We start from the raw sequence: 17,039 nt of genomic DNA on the forward strand, positions 1-17,039 counted from the left end.
TTGTTTTCCCACAACATTTTAATGATTACTAAATACAAAAGTCAAACCTGATTGTTAGCAAACATCCCATGACTCACTTGTGTGGATTTCATTGAAACTTTAAAAATGATTTATTTCATGAAAATCTAAAACGGTTTCACTTTTACATGTCATAGACGCAGCGCTACGAGTTCTCATGAACCTACAGAATTTATACGAATAAGTTCTGCACCTGAGCTTCAACAGTGATGTCACTGCATTCTCACCCAGGTTGTGCTCTACATCTGCACCCATTTAAATGCTCAAATGTTTAGACAGAGCTTAAACTATCACGCTGTTGAATAAAAAAGCAGGAATGTGACCTGTTATTAGAAACCAGGGAGCAGAAAAAATCATCTTGACAAAATCTCCCACATGTGTGAGCACGTTTTAGTCACCAGAGCTATTTTTACCTCATCAGCGTCTCATTTTTATTATACGAAAAAGAGGCATCAACTAAATATTTTTGTCATCGTTGATGAAAACAAAACTGGTTAAAACTCCACTCTTCTACCGGCTTCGCTTGCTGTTTTCTTTCTTGGGTAAAAATCGCTGATGTGTCATCTCCTCAAATAACACAAGCCTGGAGGTGTTCTGCCATGTTGTAGAGATGCTAATGCTAATGGTTAGTTTCTACTAGCAAAGGGACACTCTGGTTTCTTCTGGCCTCTAAAGCAACACAGCTTAGCGCAGTCGTGATCTAATTTGGGTGAGTCCATTAATGCAGATTTTAGTATTATGTAGATCTGCGTGCCTTTTTAAGAACCAGGAAATTCGCAGTCTTTTGTTTTAGGTAGATAGCACAGGAAGTGAGAGTAGAAGACTATTTTCCTATTCTGCATTCGTGTGAAACTCACTGTGATTGGTCGTATTTCAAAAAGATCAAGTGTTATGCATTTCTCAGTGAATCTGCTTCAAGTTCTTGCAAACCATGTGATCGTGCAATAGAGCTCCGGATGTCACGTGGCTCTCAGAGCGTAGGTGCCATGCTGGCAAGCATCAATGTAAACAAAATGAATGGGGCCGACTAGGATTTTACTCCGTTATCCTGATGCTAATGTGTAAGCACCGCTTTCCACTGATTTCCCCCTTTCCTATTCACTCTCTCTCTTTCTTTTCATTTTTTAATCACAATTGTCAATTTTTTGCTCATTTTAAATATATTTTAATCATTTTCAAAATTCTTTCTTACATTTCACATTTTTTGTTTTTGTGAAGTGCCTCATGATTTTTATCTTGAGAGGCGTTATAGAAAATATCTTTTCTTCTTCTAAGTGCCAAAAGTCACAAACCAGGAGAGAATTGCAACACCATGAGAGATTTTGGATATTACAAGCAAGAAACATGGCCACATGTATCTAAAACATCCGTGGCCTTTTTTATGTTCTCTTTATCTGAAATTAAGAAGAAAAAAAAACATTTTTGTTAACTGAAAGAAAAAGGCTTTGCAAAAAACACTAAAACTGCAAAGAGCATTTATAAAAAAAACTAAAACTCTGTGAATTCGTAGAGAAACTGTGCCAAAATCTACGTTTCCATTAAGTTTTCTCTTATTTATTCACAAAGTGTGCCTGGAAAATCACTTACGCAAACATTTATACACACACACACACACACACACACACACACACACACACACACACACACACACACACACACACAATTTACTTATTTATTGATTGATCACCAAAATGTGCTAGAGATAATAAAAAAAGCTTGTCAAGCTGATGGACTCAACCATCATATGTTAGAAAATAATCAAGTAATTTTATTACACAAGCAAAATATTTATGTACAAATCATGCCTTATAAGAAAGTTTAAAAGATACACAAACAAAAGTGAAGCCAGTAAATAATACATTCTTAACGACTTAGTACTGTTTTCATTAACACACATATTTTATATAAGAGGCAAAGTTAGAAGAGTTTATTCTACCTAGAAACCTGACCATTTTATATTTGATGTCACATATTTACACATTTACTCTGATGAAAGGTTGACTGTGGTATTTATTTACTAGTGCCAAATACAGCGAGGAAATTACAGCCATAAGCACTGCTTAAAAGAGGTGCAGCATTACTGAAGAGATGATGACTAACGTCTAAGGAAAAGTACAGGCCTAAAACCTTGACACCTACAGCTTAAACATTTACAGACGTGGACAAAATTGTTGAAACCCTTCGGTCAATGAAAGAAAACTCACAATGGTCACAGAAATCAATTGAATCTGACAAAAGTAATAATAAATAAACATTCTAATAAATTTAAGCAATGAAAGTCAGACATTAGTTTTCAACCATTCAGAAAAATGTATTATATTGTGCAAGCTCCCGCATGCCAGAACCACAGGAAGTAATAAAGGAGGTCACGAAGGAAGAGGTAACAATAAGAGAAGTCACGTGGGAAGCAAAGATAAGCGGGAGCCTGCTGATGCGAGTGGATTCAGGCAGGTGAAAAGGAGAAGTGGACCAGCTGAAGGAAGCATCACAGGACGTGAAGCCCTCCGAGGGGGAGTCTGAACTTTGGGTGAACCTGAAACCATCTTACAAATGACAATGATCACATTGTTTGGCTGTTTTGTGATTGACTGATATATGTAATGCAAATTGCTTCACTCTGAAATGTGCTTGCAACATGCAAATGCTATAGAATGGAAAATGCTTTGCTTTGCAGTTTTTAGAATGATATATAAGAGCAGTTAGAAGTAGTTAGAGGACAGTGGCAGGAACAGTTGTCGAGTAGAGTTGTAGAAGAGTTGATGAAAGGAGTAACCCCCAAATTCCACTACCTCCGCTCCGACACGAACGCCGGAGCAAAATCGGTCCCGGTGTAGTCAATCAGAGCAATTCCACTACTGCAGCCGTGCTCCGGCAGTGCGCCGCCCAACAGGAAAGGGAGCAAGCACAACTTCCGTTTTTCACAATAAATCGATAAACAAAAGGCGTTTTTTTGTTTCATATGCACAGGTTTAACAACTTTTAACAACTATCAATGGCAGCTGAAGTTTAAATGCACAAAAGTAAGCCATAAATACAGTTTCCACTATCAAAGTAGTCACACTTTGTTGATCCAAGCACTGCTGATCTCTCAACACAAATGATGGGCAGATTAAACAGTTCATGCTGATGCTTCTCCCACACAACGGGTGTTTGGATCTAACTTCCGCGTTTATTGCTCGGACTGTATCGCAAGATCTCGAAAATCCCGCGCATGCTTGTTTGCCCACCTCAGGTCTCCGTACCGGAGCGGAGCCGTTGTAGAGCGGGTACCAGTAAAAATTGAGTTTGGAAGCGAGCGGCTGCGGAAGGCGGGGGCGGACCGGAGCGGAGCGGAGGTAGTGGAATTTGGGGGTACGGGAGAGCAGTTGTTCTCAGGGAGAGATTTAGAAGCAGCTTCCTCGTAAGGGGATATTTAGTCTTAGCTTTACGCTTTTTGCATTTTTAATTTTGAAATAAAATTTTGGGAAAAAGAATCCTCGTTCTCAATTCTTAAAGGACTCTTTTAGCCTTTGAGTGGGAGCCCCGACCAGACCTGGTAGCAAAGGTAAGCCGCCTTATTGCTTGTACCTGTACTTCAGGACTTGTTTCAGGTTGTGACAGATAAGAAAAGATACCTTAGGTAATGAGACCTTAGCCTCTTCTCCTCCCTATTGTAGCGGGACATCCTAAGGGTAATAAACCATAATGGTTAGTTGGTTCAAACAGACTCTGTTCTGCACGTGTGAAAAAGTCTCTGTTTAGCGTGGGAAGGAACCATTTCAAAGGGTGGATCAATTAGATTAATTGATAAATCCATGTTAGCCTGATCACCTAACGGGAATCATTTTTTAGTTACCACTGCCCACATTGCTGACAGAGGTGCAAATTAATCTTGATAGGACCCAAATAATAGTCAGCTGTGTTGGCCTCCAGTAAACTCTCGCCCTAGTACTCAAAACCGCTGAGTAACGGGAACCTACAAGGAGGGTGTGTTGTCACAGGAAACCAAGTACGGCTATTCCATTCCACCTTAAAATGGAAAACAAGTTCTAATAGGGAGTCCAAACCAGGGTCTGTACAATAAAACTCACCGCGGCCTCAACTGCCCTGAAGAAGCAGCGTATTCTAACGGAACCACTAAGAGGACGCTCGCTACATGGCGCTCAACGGCGGGGCTTGAGTGAAGGTAAATACTAGATACCAGACTCACCGAAATAGGACTGTTTTCTAGGCTGACAAAAGCTTGCGCACCATGGACCTTGTAAGCTTATAACCTTGGAGTAAGTGAAAAACCGCACCATCTCTAAAAAAAAAAAGGAAGAGATGGGGAGAAAGGAGGACTAACTGAAAGAAAAGGTAGAAAGAAACAACGGCATTCCGACGTGAGAAAAGCCAAGGATAGACTGGGAAAAAATAAAAATAAAACGTAAAACCAAATAAATTTATAAAAAATAATATAAACTTTTAACCAGCCATGACAGATAGATCTTTAACAGTAAAGCCGGAAAATATTCTCCCTAACATGAGATTTGTAACCGGAGAAATAACCACATATCAAGGTGGACCACAGGGCATATTAGCAGTATCCTGTAACCGGAACTTTCAAACTGCAGGAGGAGCAGCGGCTCAGCGCTGCCCGCAGGCTGAAGCCCAGATAAGAAATGCTCATGTTTTTCCATTAGTAGGAGATGTGGTGATTCGAGGAGACCACCCAACGAACAGCATGTTTCAGTATGGAAGGAGGAAGAAACCCAGAAGCAGTTTATTACACAGACGGATCCAAAAAAGGAGAAGATGGAGACATGTGTAATTGGGGGTTTGTGAAAAAAGTTTGGAATGCGGAAGTACAAGCAAGCAGGGCAAGTGATCGGTTCGGCCCAAACAGCAGAACTGACAGCAGTAGTAATGGCACTTGCTGACGCAAGCAAACTTAAACTTAAAGCAGCGAGATTAGTCACAGACTCCAGATATGTGAAGGATGGGTTAGATGACAATCTGCCGTTCTGGGAAGCCAGAGACTTCCAAAAAAACGATGGGGAAAAGCTTGAGCATGCTGATTTGTGGACACTTGTATCGTGCTACGTGAAAAAATTACAGATAGTGGTAACGCATGTAAACAGTCATACTGGAGGTGTTGGAGCGGATGAGCTGGGTATGGATGAACTGGTGCAGGCTCGAGGTTTGTTCCTACCTACAGCGTTTTTACAGAACTGAACTCCCGCAGGTGATGAAGAGCTAGTCACCCATGCACATGAGACGTATGGACATGTAGGCTTATTACGCTTGCGTGAGATTTTCAAAAAGGAAAAAAATCATGTACCAAAATTAAGAGAACTAACAGCACAAGTGAAAGCTAAATGTGAGCAGTGTAAATTAAAAGGCGGTGCTCAGCCAGTAGATTATGAGAGTAATCAACAGGAAGGAACAGTAGAGTTCCTTCCTGGCACTCGCAGAGTACAGACGCTTCTCTTTTTGCTCCCTTGTCTTTTTTTTCCCAAGGCTCTTTGTCCTGTCTGCCCACAGAGCGCTTCTCTGCATTTCTTCTGAAAAACCCTATTTTTAACTATGAATTTGAGGAATTGGTCATTCAACGCAGTCCATAAGATTTTTTCAACAATGAGAACGGAGCAGGGGGCTCCCACTTGCCCGCAAGGGACACACCTGGCAGGGTATATGCTGGATTCCTGGAGGGAGTGGAAAATTGTACGCCTCTCCCAGCTGTCCATTGAGGACGTCGAAGATGTGTGGATGTTTGGCCTAATGATCACTAGATTTCTTCTGATTGGAGTGGAAGGATATCTGGTTTTCTGGAAATTTGGGAAGACGGGAGCGATTGGAGGGCGACCCGCACCCACGGAAAGCACCGTCCGTGTGGAGACCTCACAGACTGCGATGCTACTCGAGGTGAATCGTAAGCTGGACAATGTTCTAGCTGCGATACCGGTATTAGTGCGCAAAAGGGATGTCATCTCGGAGAGGGTCACCGGACGGTATGGACAAGTTTTAAAAACCTAACTTGGCTTCACTGAAGAACTGGAATGATCAGTAAAGACTGAAGGCAGAGAGGAAAATTATCTCAGCCTGACCCAAACAAAGTCTTGTTATCCGAATCTGACGCCAGAGCAGCCTCGAGATGCTAACAACAAACCCCCACGATGGAATGCAGACAGACTCTCTTTACAGCTTTCCCGTCTGAGAGTCTAAGGAATGTCAAAATGTGTGTGCGTTAATCTTTGTGTGTGTGCTTAATAGATGTTTTCGGAAGGCGTCAGTCTGATGAGAGTGAACTGAGACCTTGTCTGGTGTGTATCTTTCCTCTCCACTTTGCAAAGTCTAAATTTTGATTGTTTATGATCGGTATTGGTGTTGATTGATTACTATAACCCCCTGTGCTTTAAACTTTCCCTAAGGTAATCTTGGATTGATAAAATTACCCAACAGACCCTCTTCCTATTGAAAAAACAAAAGTTGGATCCAAGATGGCCGATTCAAAATGGCCACCATGGTCACCACCCATTTTGAAAAGTTTGCTCCCTCACATATACTAATGTGCCACAAACAGGATGTTAATTTCACCAACAATTCCCATTTTATCAAGGTGTATCCATATTAATGGCCCACCCTGAAATAATGAAGAAAATCAAGTCTGTAACTAGTTAGAAAAGTAGTTACCACACCTTATACGTGTAGGCTGGCATTACTCTTTGTGGAAAGCTATTCTGGTAACATGATGGGATAATTGGGGAGGAGGAATAATCTAATGACTACCCACAGCTTCACACAATTAGATTGGTTGGAATGTGCTGTATATTTTTAGTTAATGCAGTCTCCTACCCACAGAGGTTAAACTTAATGCAAATGCTTTGATTTAATCTTTGAAAAAGCTAAACGCTGAAAATATGTTTGACCATTTATTCTTTGTAAGAAATCTCCTGAGCAGGACTTTGTCCTCAATCCTGGTCCTCAAGGGCCACTGCGGCCATGTTTCTATATGTCCCTTCTATGATTCCCAACCAGTGATTAATAGGCTTCTGAAAAACCGAGGGCATGCTGAAGAGGTCGATCAGTAAGCGAAGGGTGTGGGTGTTTTGGAGTTAAAACATGCAGAGACCAGGATTAAATAACCCCAATCTGTAATCACTTTGTATTTATGCTAATGCATTTTCTTTCCCGTTTCTCCTGTCAGATTTTGGAAAATGGAGATGCGTTAACATGGAAGACGAAAATGCATCATTTCAAAAATAAACATTTTGACAGCGGCACAAGTACGTGGTCGCTTATTTTACTCTTGTTAACAGCTTGTATTAAATTCACAGCCTTTGTTTGGATTATCCCATCTCTCCACCATTCCTAATAACCTTTAAATTCAGTGTTTTAACTTATGTAGTCCCCTCCACCTTTCTAAAGATCATCTACTGGCAGTAGAACGTGAGGACGTTCTGTTGGTTTCCTCGTATTAATACCGCAGGACAGTGGAGGCCACAGGTCAGGGTGTCCAGCCAGGCCATGTACAGAGCACTGGGACAGTCACTTTGTGGAACCGGAAGGCTCCTGGGGGATAAAAATAATATTCACATCATCATTATTGAATATAACAACAACAGATAACATCTAATGACAAAGCAAGTCATTGAGTATTGGTCTTTCATCACTTTTCATATTTAAAAAGTACATTTCTGGGTAAAATGAAAGTTTTCTGTTTCTTGTAGACTGGACGCTACGGCTGAGTGCCTCTAAATCTCGGATCATTACTGAACAAGTACTCACACAAGAACTAGAGCAGTATGTTGGGAATTCTTTCGGATGATTTCGTTCAGCCTCACTTTACTTTCAGACTGTAGAGAAAAGGAAATAAGCTGACTTTAGCCGCATTAAAGAGAAGAGACATGTACAACATATTTTCATACACAAATATTTGACAGAAAAAATGAGTCATCCCACACCGCGTTAGTTCAAACACAAACCTTTAGCTTGAAGGCTTCATACTCTTTATCAGATATATTCCAAGGAGCTTTCTGTCTCAGTTCCTGCATGGAGACGCCTTCCTGCTGCTCATCAAACAGCCTGAAGGGGGCGACATTCTCCTCAAACCTGCTCAAACTGCAAAGCAACATCGAAGGAAAAATAACTGTTGTGTTATCTAGACACGTAATAGTAAAGATTAGATTCAGCTTTTAAAAGCAGGTGACATTAACTTTAGGTCTACAGCAGTGGTAATGTGCCCCCATGTGGTGGATTCTGGATATGTCACTTTATTCTACCATTAATGTGTTAATTATAAATAGTTTTACGTGAATGGACATTAGAATTGCTGTGACCTTTTAGGATGAGGACGTTTGTCTATGTCTGTCATAACTATGACGTCATGAACATCCAGGCGAAACCTCTTCAGCAGAGCAATCATCCTAAAAGAAAAGAAAAACAAATAAGCTTACAAACTTCAGGTGTTCAACACTAATCCAGTCCTCTTTAGCAGATTATGAATAGAATGTTTAATCACAGTAGAATAAATTCCAGATTGAATTGCCTAAATTATATTCTCAGATTTATTGGAATGGTGACTAATAACATTTGTAACCAACGTTCATGATTCAAATGCCTCTTTAATTAGAACATTTTAATAAAACCGAAAATTGAAACATAGTAAAAAAAATTTCTTAACCTAAAATTGTGATTTCCTACACAATAGTGACGACTCACCTAATTAGTTATCAATTTCAAAATTATTTACAAAGAGGAGCTAAAATAGCAAAAACAATAATATTAACAGCATCAAGTATTGGTAAAACAAGTAAAAGGTGGTTCAACAAAATACGGACATTTCAGGGGTGATCTTTATTAATCTCCGAATTAATTGTTTTCATTTTTGTAAGTTTTTCTGAACTGTAATTGTAATATTTTTCTGTTTGATGTTACGTGTTGTATTTGATAAGGAAAGCTGGTAAAATATATTTTGTTTGTTTTCATTTAAAGGCCCCGTGTGTGAAATCCATTGAAATCAAGATGAAAAAATGCGACTCTTTAGCGCCACCCAGGTCAGAGAAAGTATTGCATCTAGGGTGGCCCACTCATGAGTTTGACTGTATAACCAAGTTCCAACCTGTGTAGCCTAACCCACACGAAGCTTAAAACAAGCTACTCAACCTCTTTAGAAAACATTTATAATTATGACTGTTTATCAATCTACCAGTACTGAAGGAAGCAAGCTAGTTCTGTTAAAGCTGTCACCATTCACACAGGGAGGAGGGGTGACGTCAGCCGGGAGGTCCGGTGTTGTGAGAAATTGTGTTCCCCTGAAATATTTTCAGAAGTGTGGGGGATGTTGTCTGTGCCTAAAATAATTTCATGTTACTCATCTTGTTAGATTAATTTCCATAATAGCGGAGCAGGTGCGGATTTCAGACGCATCATGCATGTCTCCGTTTTAAACATGTTTAAACTGTTCAGAATACAAATCCAGGCTCTGTCTCGTTAGATTGTTGTAACTAAAGTTTGTACTGAATGAAACTTTACATGAAACCATGTTGAAAAGAGAAGGATCCGATTAAATCGTCTCCCCCTCATTTACAGTCACGGAGTACAGCTTAGTACGCATGGCTCTGGGGTTAATCAAGTTTAATTGTTTCTCTTTGCAACAATCTTCACAAGAAGGCAAAACAGTTAAATGGCAGCTTACAGATATTTCCATTTGACTGTTTATTTTGACGGATAAGCTCAAGGATGTTGGTTGTTTTGAAAGAATTACCGCGACGCACACTGATGCGCACACAGATGAGCTGACATTTTAATCATTATGCACATCGCAGAGGTAACTAAATCAATCAAGAAATGATTCCCATCAGAACATCAGAGCTTTATACTGGACACTGTGCTCAGCACGGCTCGGAGCGCCCACGGTGGACAGTGGGCTGAAGATCTGTAGAGAGGTTTGCAGCGCAGTGCAGAACCACGGCGCATGCGGTAAGATTTCTTCCCACTGAAACGGTCTGGAAACCCGGTCTCTCTGATGGATGTGTCACTTGGAAAAATGTTCACTGATTATGAAACTTTGGCTGAACAGCACATGTTCCCATCTCTAATATGCAGACACGTGATGCATCCAGTCGACCTTACCAATGGCTGCTTATTAGGGTCAAAACGCCCTGGGGAGTGCAAACTTAATCAAAATAACGAGTCGTCAGACTCGCTTTCATCAGTGGCAAGTGAAGAGGTAAATGTGTAAAACATTTAGGAATAGTCAAAGTTTTGTAACTGTTTGTTACAAATCAGTAAATGTGTTTTGTCTTCAAGGGGTCCCGTAGAAGGAAACATGGCATCTATTATAGCGCCGCCCTGCGACTTAGACACGCTCCCATGTATTTTAGACCTGATTTTTATGGCTATATGTCATAAAGCTGCCAATATTTTTCAACAACTGGGCGTCGTTTCATTAATTTTCAACATTTTGATAGATATTTCTAGAGATTAATGGTAAAATCTACACATTGTCCCTTTAAACCAACAACAGCCTTCCCCGTTGCGAGTCAAGATGGCTGAGTCCATGAATGTTTAGTTACAGTGTGACATAGATCTGTCAAGCTTTTCAGATCCTAGAGTTTCACCATCTATTTTCTATCAGAAGCTGATGCAGGAGATAGGTGTAGGAGACTATTTTCATGTTCAGCCTACATGAAAAACAAATTACAATCAGAAATATAATCAAAAAGTGGTTTTTCAGTGATCCACATCCTTTAAGGATGAAAAGGAAACATAATTAAGGTGGGTGATTTGTTCTACACCCACTGTATTTGTACAGTGTAAGTGGGGAGATAAAACACCTACTCATTGCGTCCCTCTTCCATGTTATGTTCATCTCCCACGATGAAAACTCTGACCTTACACCTTCGCCAGCGTCTTCTCCTGGTGAACAGATACGGCACCAATAACGTCAGACCTGCAACGAGACAATTAAAAAAAGAAGCTAACTTGTTATGTTTTTTTTTAAACAGGAATTATTTTTTACTAAATCAAAATTAAGCAAGACTGAAAAAATAAATAAAACACCTCAGTGTAAAACCTTTTTTACTAACATACTTATTTAATGTAGATAATTAGCATTTCTTTCAGCTCTGGGTTATTGCATTTCCACTACAGTGTTAAATAGGCGAGGTAAACCGTTTTGCTTCTCTTCAGTGGCTGATGCGTCACCATCTGTAGCAGCAGCGTTTTATTGATGGTTGGGACTAGGGATGGGTACGTTTGACATTTGAATCGATTCGGTACTAATTCCCGGTACCTAGGAATCGATACCGGTACTTAACGGTACCAATTTTCGATACTTTTGGGTGATTAATATTTTAATTCTCTTTTATAATCAAATATATATTTTTCTCAATTTATAAACATATTTGATAAATATCACAATAAATAACATACAACTGTTTGTATTTTAACATGGTCCTTGTAGTTTTATAAGCTGATAATTAAACTGAAGCAAACATCTTTGCTGTGACTTAAATTTACTGTGTATCTTCATTCCTTTTGCCCTTCTTTTTCATTTGATTTTTCCTACTGGGAAGTTAGAAATTCCGAGGAGAAAGCGAACGCACCATTTGCTGACAACAATGGTGGCAATGGAAGCTAACAAATCAAGCTAACATTATCTTAAACAGTTCATTTAGCTGCTGGAGCAGATTAAAACGATGATGCCTCACACTTAGATCGTTGTTGCTGGTTTCATCTTCACCCAATCACCCGTCACATTTAGTAAAGTGAAGCCAAACTTTAGAGCGCATTCATGTTCTTCTAGTTGGAAATTCGGAGTTCGGAGGAGAAAACGAACGCACCATTAGCGGAACGGAAGCTAACATATCAAGCTAACGTTATCTTAAACATTTTATTTACCTAGCGGAGCAGATTAAGGTGAGGATGTCTCACTTAGATCGTTGTCGCTGGTTTCATCATCACCCAGTTACCCATCACATTTAGTGAAGTGGACCCAAGCGTTAGCGTGCGTTCTTTCTACCATGCTGCTCTGTTTACAACTCGCTCGCAGCGACCGACGACATAACGCTCTTGCGCATGCGCAGCTGTCTAGGCAAGTTCTCGTTATGAAGGACGGGTACCGAAACGAGGCACCGTTTGAAACGACGTGAATCGGTGCTCAGTCGGTACTATGGAATTCGGTCGGTACCTTAAAAAGTACCGAATTCGGTACCCATCTGTTATGACCCCTGCGTTCCTGGGCTCCGTTTTAAAGCACTGCACCATGGACAGCTCCTCTCTCCGACTCGCTGAGACAGCTGATCAGCACCATGGAGAGAGGCACGCCGAGACGCACCCTTCTGCCGGCCCGCTGACACCAGCTGGGGACAATCAGGACTCATCAGGGACGCCTTACAAAGGAAGACGAGACGCGATTCAGGAAGAGGGAGCGCAGGAGTGGGTCCAGAAGAAGGGAGTCCAGAGCAAGAGGAGTTCAGCGAGAAGGATCCAGAGCGCGGAGTCCGAGGCGCAGAAAAAGAAGCACGGACTTCAGCAGAAGAGCGCAGAGAAAGTGAAGTATGAGGTGTTCCGGAAGAGAGTTGCAGCCGGAGATCGTGGAAACGAGTTACAGAGACACGATAAGTGGATTACAGAGACAAGAGACGAGAGACAACACAGGGATCTTTTTCTGGAGGAGAACCATCTGCTTCCAGAGAGAGAGGGAGAGAGAGAGAGAGAAAACAGGAGAGCGTGAGACGCCGGCCACGTTCGGAGCTGCACGGGACCGAAAGGAGGACAAATACCCAAAGGAGGGTATTATACGAGTGTAGGGCCTTGCCCAGAGCTTTAGTTATACTTTTAAGAGACCAGACCTCTGGCTTTATTAATTTCAAGGACCAGTTTTCACCTGCCAGAGACACTTTTAGTTTAATAAACTCCTTTTGAACTTTTAATTGTCCTCGTGTTTGCTCCCACCACACTTGTGTTGCCCCTCTTGGTATTCCTAGGACTGGAGGGGTGTAACACCATCACTAGTTGGGACTGCTCATCTGTACTCAGAGTTTTAAAGGGACGCCAGGCCATTAATGTGGTAAACCCTGGTCACCTGTTTTGTTTCTGGTTGCTAAATTCAAAATCTAATACCTCCTATTCGTTTGTACCAATTAGCATCATTTAAACTCACCTCCGTCATCTGCAATCCAGTAGACATCGATAGTTTTCTTCCCCTGGCTGTTTTGAAACACCGTCTTGATCTGATCACTGTTGTCTTCATCAGACACGTCATCGGCTACAAAAACCAGCAAAGAACAAATATGAGAGGAATAAATCCCCTATGATCTTTGTGAGTGTACCAACAAGTAAACCCTGCTAATCCCTGCTAATCTGCTCCAAAATTGTTTAATCTGGTATTTGCACACCTAGACACTCTGGATCACTCTGTTACACCAGTAACATTACCAAGAACTCAACGCATGAGTATAGATTGAATCAGTGGAACACTGAACTGAAATGTTTGTTTAAGGCCACGTTGAGAGCAGGAGGTTTGGACCCAAAAGGCAGAACACCAGAACTACTCAGGCAGGAGCGGTTGCATGAATAAAAAATTATTTAATTAGGATGATGAGCAAAAAATCCAAAAGGGCAGGAAGCCAAACCTAAAGTCTAAAACACTGAATGACAAAAACAAAAGCTCATTTATGAGCAAGAACCTAGAATTTCTAGAGGGGGACAAAATAACGCTGACAAAGACCATGGAACGACACACACTGAGGCCCTGTCCACACGTAGCCGGGTTTTTTTAAAAACGAATATCTGCCCCTCCAAAAACTTGCATCCACACCACCTTGTTTTAAAACAAACTCTGTCCACACGTACCCGGATAAATACGTTGTTAAGGACATGCCAGACCTGTAGGCGGCAGTACTTCCCCCGTTCTTAACCTCGTCCTTCGTCTGTGGTCTTCTGCAAGGAGCAGTAATTCCGCTTGCAAAAACAAACAAGCAGAAAGCGCTTGGACAGTTGATAAAGCGAGCGCAGCTCTGAGGGCATCCATGCTGTCGGCTAGTGTAAACACAGGTCGCACACGTGATGTCAGCATTTTTTTGTCGCGGAAAGTGACGTTGCGGACCTTAAAACTTCGGTTTTGTCTGTGCACACGCAGACACCCAAAACGGAGAAAACGCAGATCTTCACTTTGGCCGGAGTTTTTAAAAAGATCCGTTTTCGTGTGGAAGACAGGCCAAAACGTAGAAAAATATCTACGTTTTGGCAGATCCCCGGCTACGTGTGGACAGGGCCTCAGAGACAAGTCAGGGTTGTATACACAGAGGGAAGCAATCAGGGAAACAGGTAGCAGGTGTGTGGGGAGTATGAGCTGAAGGGATCAGGAGAGACTTATTAAATAAGTGGGGGAGGAACACATTGTACCAAAGGGAAATACTAACCAGATAATATAAATATACAGATAACTAAAGATAAGTGAACTACTAAACCTGAAACTTGACACCAGAACAAACAAGAAACACTAAATCTTCTACTTGGGAAACTAAAGAGACCAGAACCAAAAGAGAGGCAATCTATGACACTAAATGGGATGGGATAACTAAGTATGAAGTGACTAGGGGGAACATGAGGGAGATGTGGAGGAAGCTGGGGACCAAAGAGGCACAGAAGATTTGGGGACAAATGAGGAAAACCTGAAGGGACACCTGGGGGGAAACCTGGAGGGGCTGGGGAGCCAAAAGGATACAGAAACGCTGGGGGGGGGGGGGGGGGGGGGGGGGGGGCATTAGGGAAACCAGGAGGGAGCTGGGGACCAAAGGGGGCACAGATTAGGGGACACATGAGGGGAACCTGGAGGGAGAACTGGAGGGGGCTGGGGACCAAAAGGACACGAAACATGACAATTAATTCCTCCCGTAGGTCTATTTGTTACACCCAGCTGTGTAACAAATTAGTCACATGCTTTTAGTGTAGAGTGTTATTATTGTTAACATATTGGGTTCAGTGTGGTAATGTTTGGTCTCAGTAGCTTTTGTATAAAACCGGCTGGCACAAGAACTGTTCAGCTAAAGATTTGAACTAAGTACTCCCCTGTAATTATTAAGGGTTATTGGACAATAAAATGCAGTAAATGTTTGTCTGGATGGGGATTTCTACTCCAGTTACACAGTCTGTACACAGCATTTTGTGATGGAAAATATCCAAAGCCAGATTCTCATATGGCTGAGACTGTCGGTGAAAAGTTTTGGACGGTATTTGCAAATCAATTTGTAAAATGCCTTGAAATGTTTACAAAGGTTCTGTTTCCTTGCATGTGTTCCAGTGCTTGGCGTTCATGTTTTTGGTGTTTTTTTACCATGTTCAGTAATGTCCAAAGATGTTGCGAGAAAAACATCTGGAACACACCAATGAATCGTTTATGTCCAGGTGTGAAGGTCGTTAATACCCTACTTAGACGAGCTATTTTCACAACACATAATTCTGTCTGAAAGTGGAACTTTTTTAGAAATGAGAGGGCCGATCTGTTCTAATTTTATTTCCACGTCATTTGAAATGCTAGAATTAGTGTTGGAATCTATGTGTGTGTTCTCACCAGCTTCATCCTCATTTGGTTGTTGGTCATGATGTTCTGCAGGCTCATCGGGCTCAAAGCCCTGGTTTACTGTAGGATGAACGTCATATTAGCAGATTTGCTTCATGGAAGAATGTCCACAAGCACAGAGGAAAAAACATGTCACTGCATCAGACCTTCAGATTCCAAATCATCAGAGATATCCAGACCATCCATCATCCTCAGGATGCACAAACAGTAGTTAGAGTCAAATGTGTCACTGGAGAAAAGAAAAGAATAATAAAATAAAACAAAAACAACCTTAGAATTTGAAAGGATTCCTAGAATTAGTCTTTGGTTGTACTGGATTATGGACCATTTCTAGATTACATTGCCACAGAGCCAACAATAAACTATTTAGTTTGTTTTCTCTTGGAAAGGCACCAATAATATTAAGTTGCTTACTAAATTGTTTTGATGTAGTCTTCAATACTTCCAGGAGTGCTCTCCCTCCAGTTGGACTTGAAACCCAAAACCAGAGTGTTGGGTTTCAGCTTGCCAAGACCTGTGGCCTACAGAGGTGGAGAAGAACAAACAGGTCAAACAAATGAGGTATTGTCTAAACATCACGATTGATGATATACAACAACAATCTGTTGATCAGGGTTGATGCCCCAACTTTACTTTAATGTTGAATGTTAAAATGTCCATAATGTTATATATTGTATTGTAAATAGGGCAACTTGAACACATGAGTAGGTCAGACACTGAGTCCAACCCTCGTAGAGCACAGACTCCAGATTAGACACCCCAACAGGACAGAACCTCCAAACAGGCCATAATGGCTTCAGTTGTTCAACGAAATAACAACAACTGTTTATATATGTTTATATGGTTAATGATAAAACTATAGAAAATTGAGTTTTACAAATTTTCATCAGGAATAGATGTTGTAGGGCTGTGTTGGTTGATGCAGCTCTGCAATATCACATGGACATTAGGGGCAGTTCCCCTGGACTGGCAGACCGGGGTGGTGGTGCCCCTATTGAAAAAGGGGGGCTGCAGAATGTTTTCCAACTACAGGGGGATCGCACTCCTGAGCCTCCGGGGTAACCTAACAAGCAATGTGGTTTTCATCCTGGCTGTGGATCACTGACCAGCTCTATACCCTTAGGGTGTCCTGGAGGGTGGGTGGGAGTTCGCCCAACAACTCTACGTGTGTTTTGTGGATTTGGAGAAGGAATTCGACCGTTTCCCTTGGGGGACAAATATGGGCTATCAGGCTCTCTGATATGGGCCATCAGGGACCGGTGTCAGAGCTTGGTCCGCATTGCCGGCAGTAAGTCAGGCTCGAGAGTTGGACTGCCAAGGGTGCCCTTTGTCACAGATTTTGTTCATAACTTTTATGGACATGATTTCTAGATGCAGCCAAGGTGTTGTGAGGATCTGTGCTAGCGGGCTAAGGATGTGGTCCTGTTGGCTTCATCAGAACGTGATCTCCGGCTTTGGCCGGAGTGGTTCCAGC

The 17,039-nt window shown here is 41.5% G+C and overlaps 1 protein-coding gene across 1 annotated transcript in view; it reads right to left on the minus strand.

Moving 5' to 3' along the window:
* Positions 1 to 7,171: 7,171 nt before the first annotated feature.
* Positions 7,172 to 17,039, minus strand: part of LOC107377152 (solute carrier family 12 member 3-like) — a 46,877-nt gene continuing 37,009 nt past the window's right edge. Inside the window, exons 19-27 of the mRNA XM_054747566.2 lie at positions 15,980 to 16,086; positions 15,712 to 15,794; positions 15,557 to 15,625; positions 13,145 to 13,249; positions 10,819 to 10,930; positions 8,316 to 8,402; positions 7,962 to 8,097; positions 7,765 to 7,832; positions 7,172 to 7,548 (exon numbers count right to left, since the gene is read on the minus strand). Coding sequence (XP_054603541.2) covers positions 7,410 to 7,548; positions 7,765 to 7,832; positions 7,962 to 8,097; positions 8,316 to 8,402; positions 10,819 to 10,930; positions 13,145 to 13,249; positions 15,557 to 15,625; positions 15,712 to 15,794; positions 15,980 to 16,086 — 906 coding nt within the window. The 3' untranslated portion in view covers positions 7,172 to 7,409. The remainder of the gene's footprint in view (positions 7,549 to 7,764; positions 7,833 to 7,961; positions 8,098 to 8,315; positions 8,403 to 10,818; positions 10,931 to 13,144; positions 13,250 to 15,556; positions 15,626 to 15,711; positions 15,795 to 15,979; positions 16,087 to 17,039) is intronic.

This window comes from Nothobranchius furzeri, chromosome 14 (genome assembly GCF_043380555.1).
Source record: "Nothobranchius furzeri strain GRZ-AD chromosome 14, NfurGRZ-RIMD1, whole genome shotgun sequence".
NCBI lineage: Eukaryota > Metazoa > Chordata > Actinopteri > Cyprinodontiformes > Nothobranchiidae > Nothobranchius > Nothobranchius furzeri.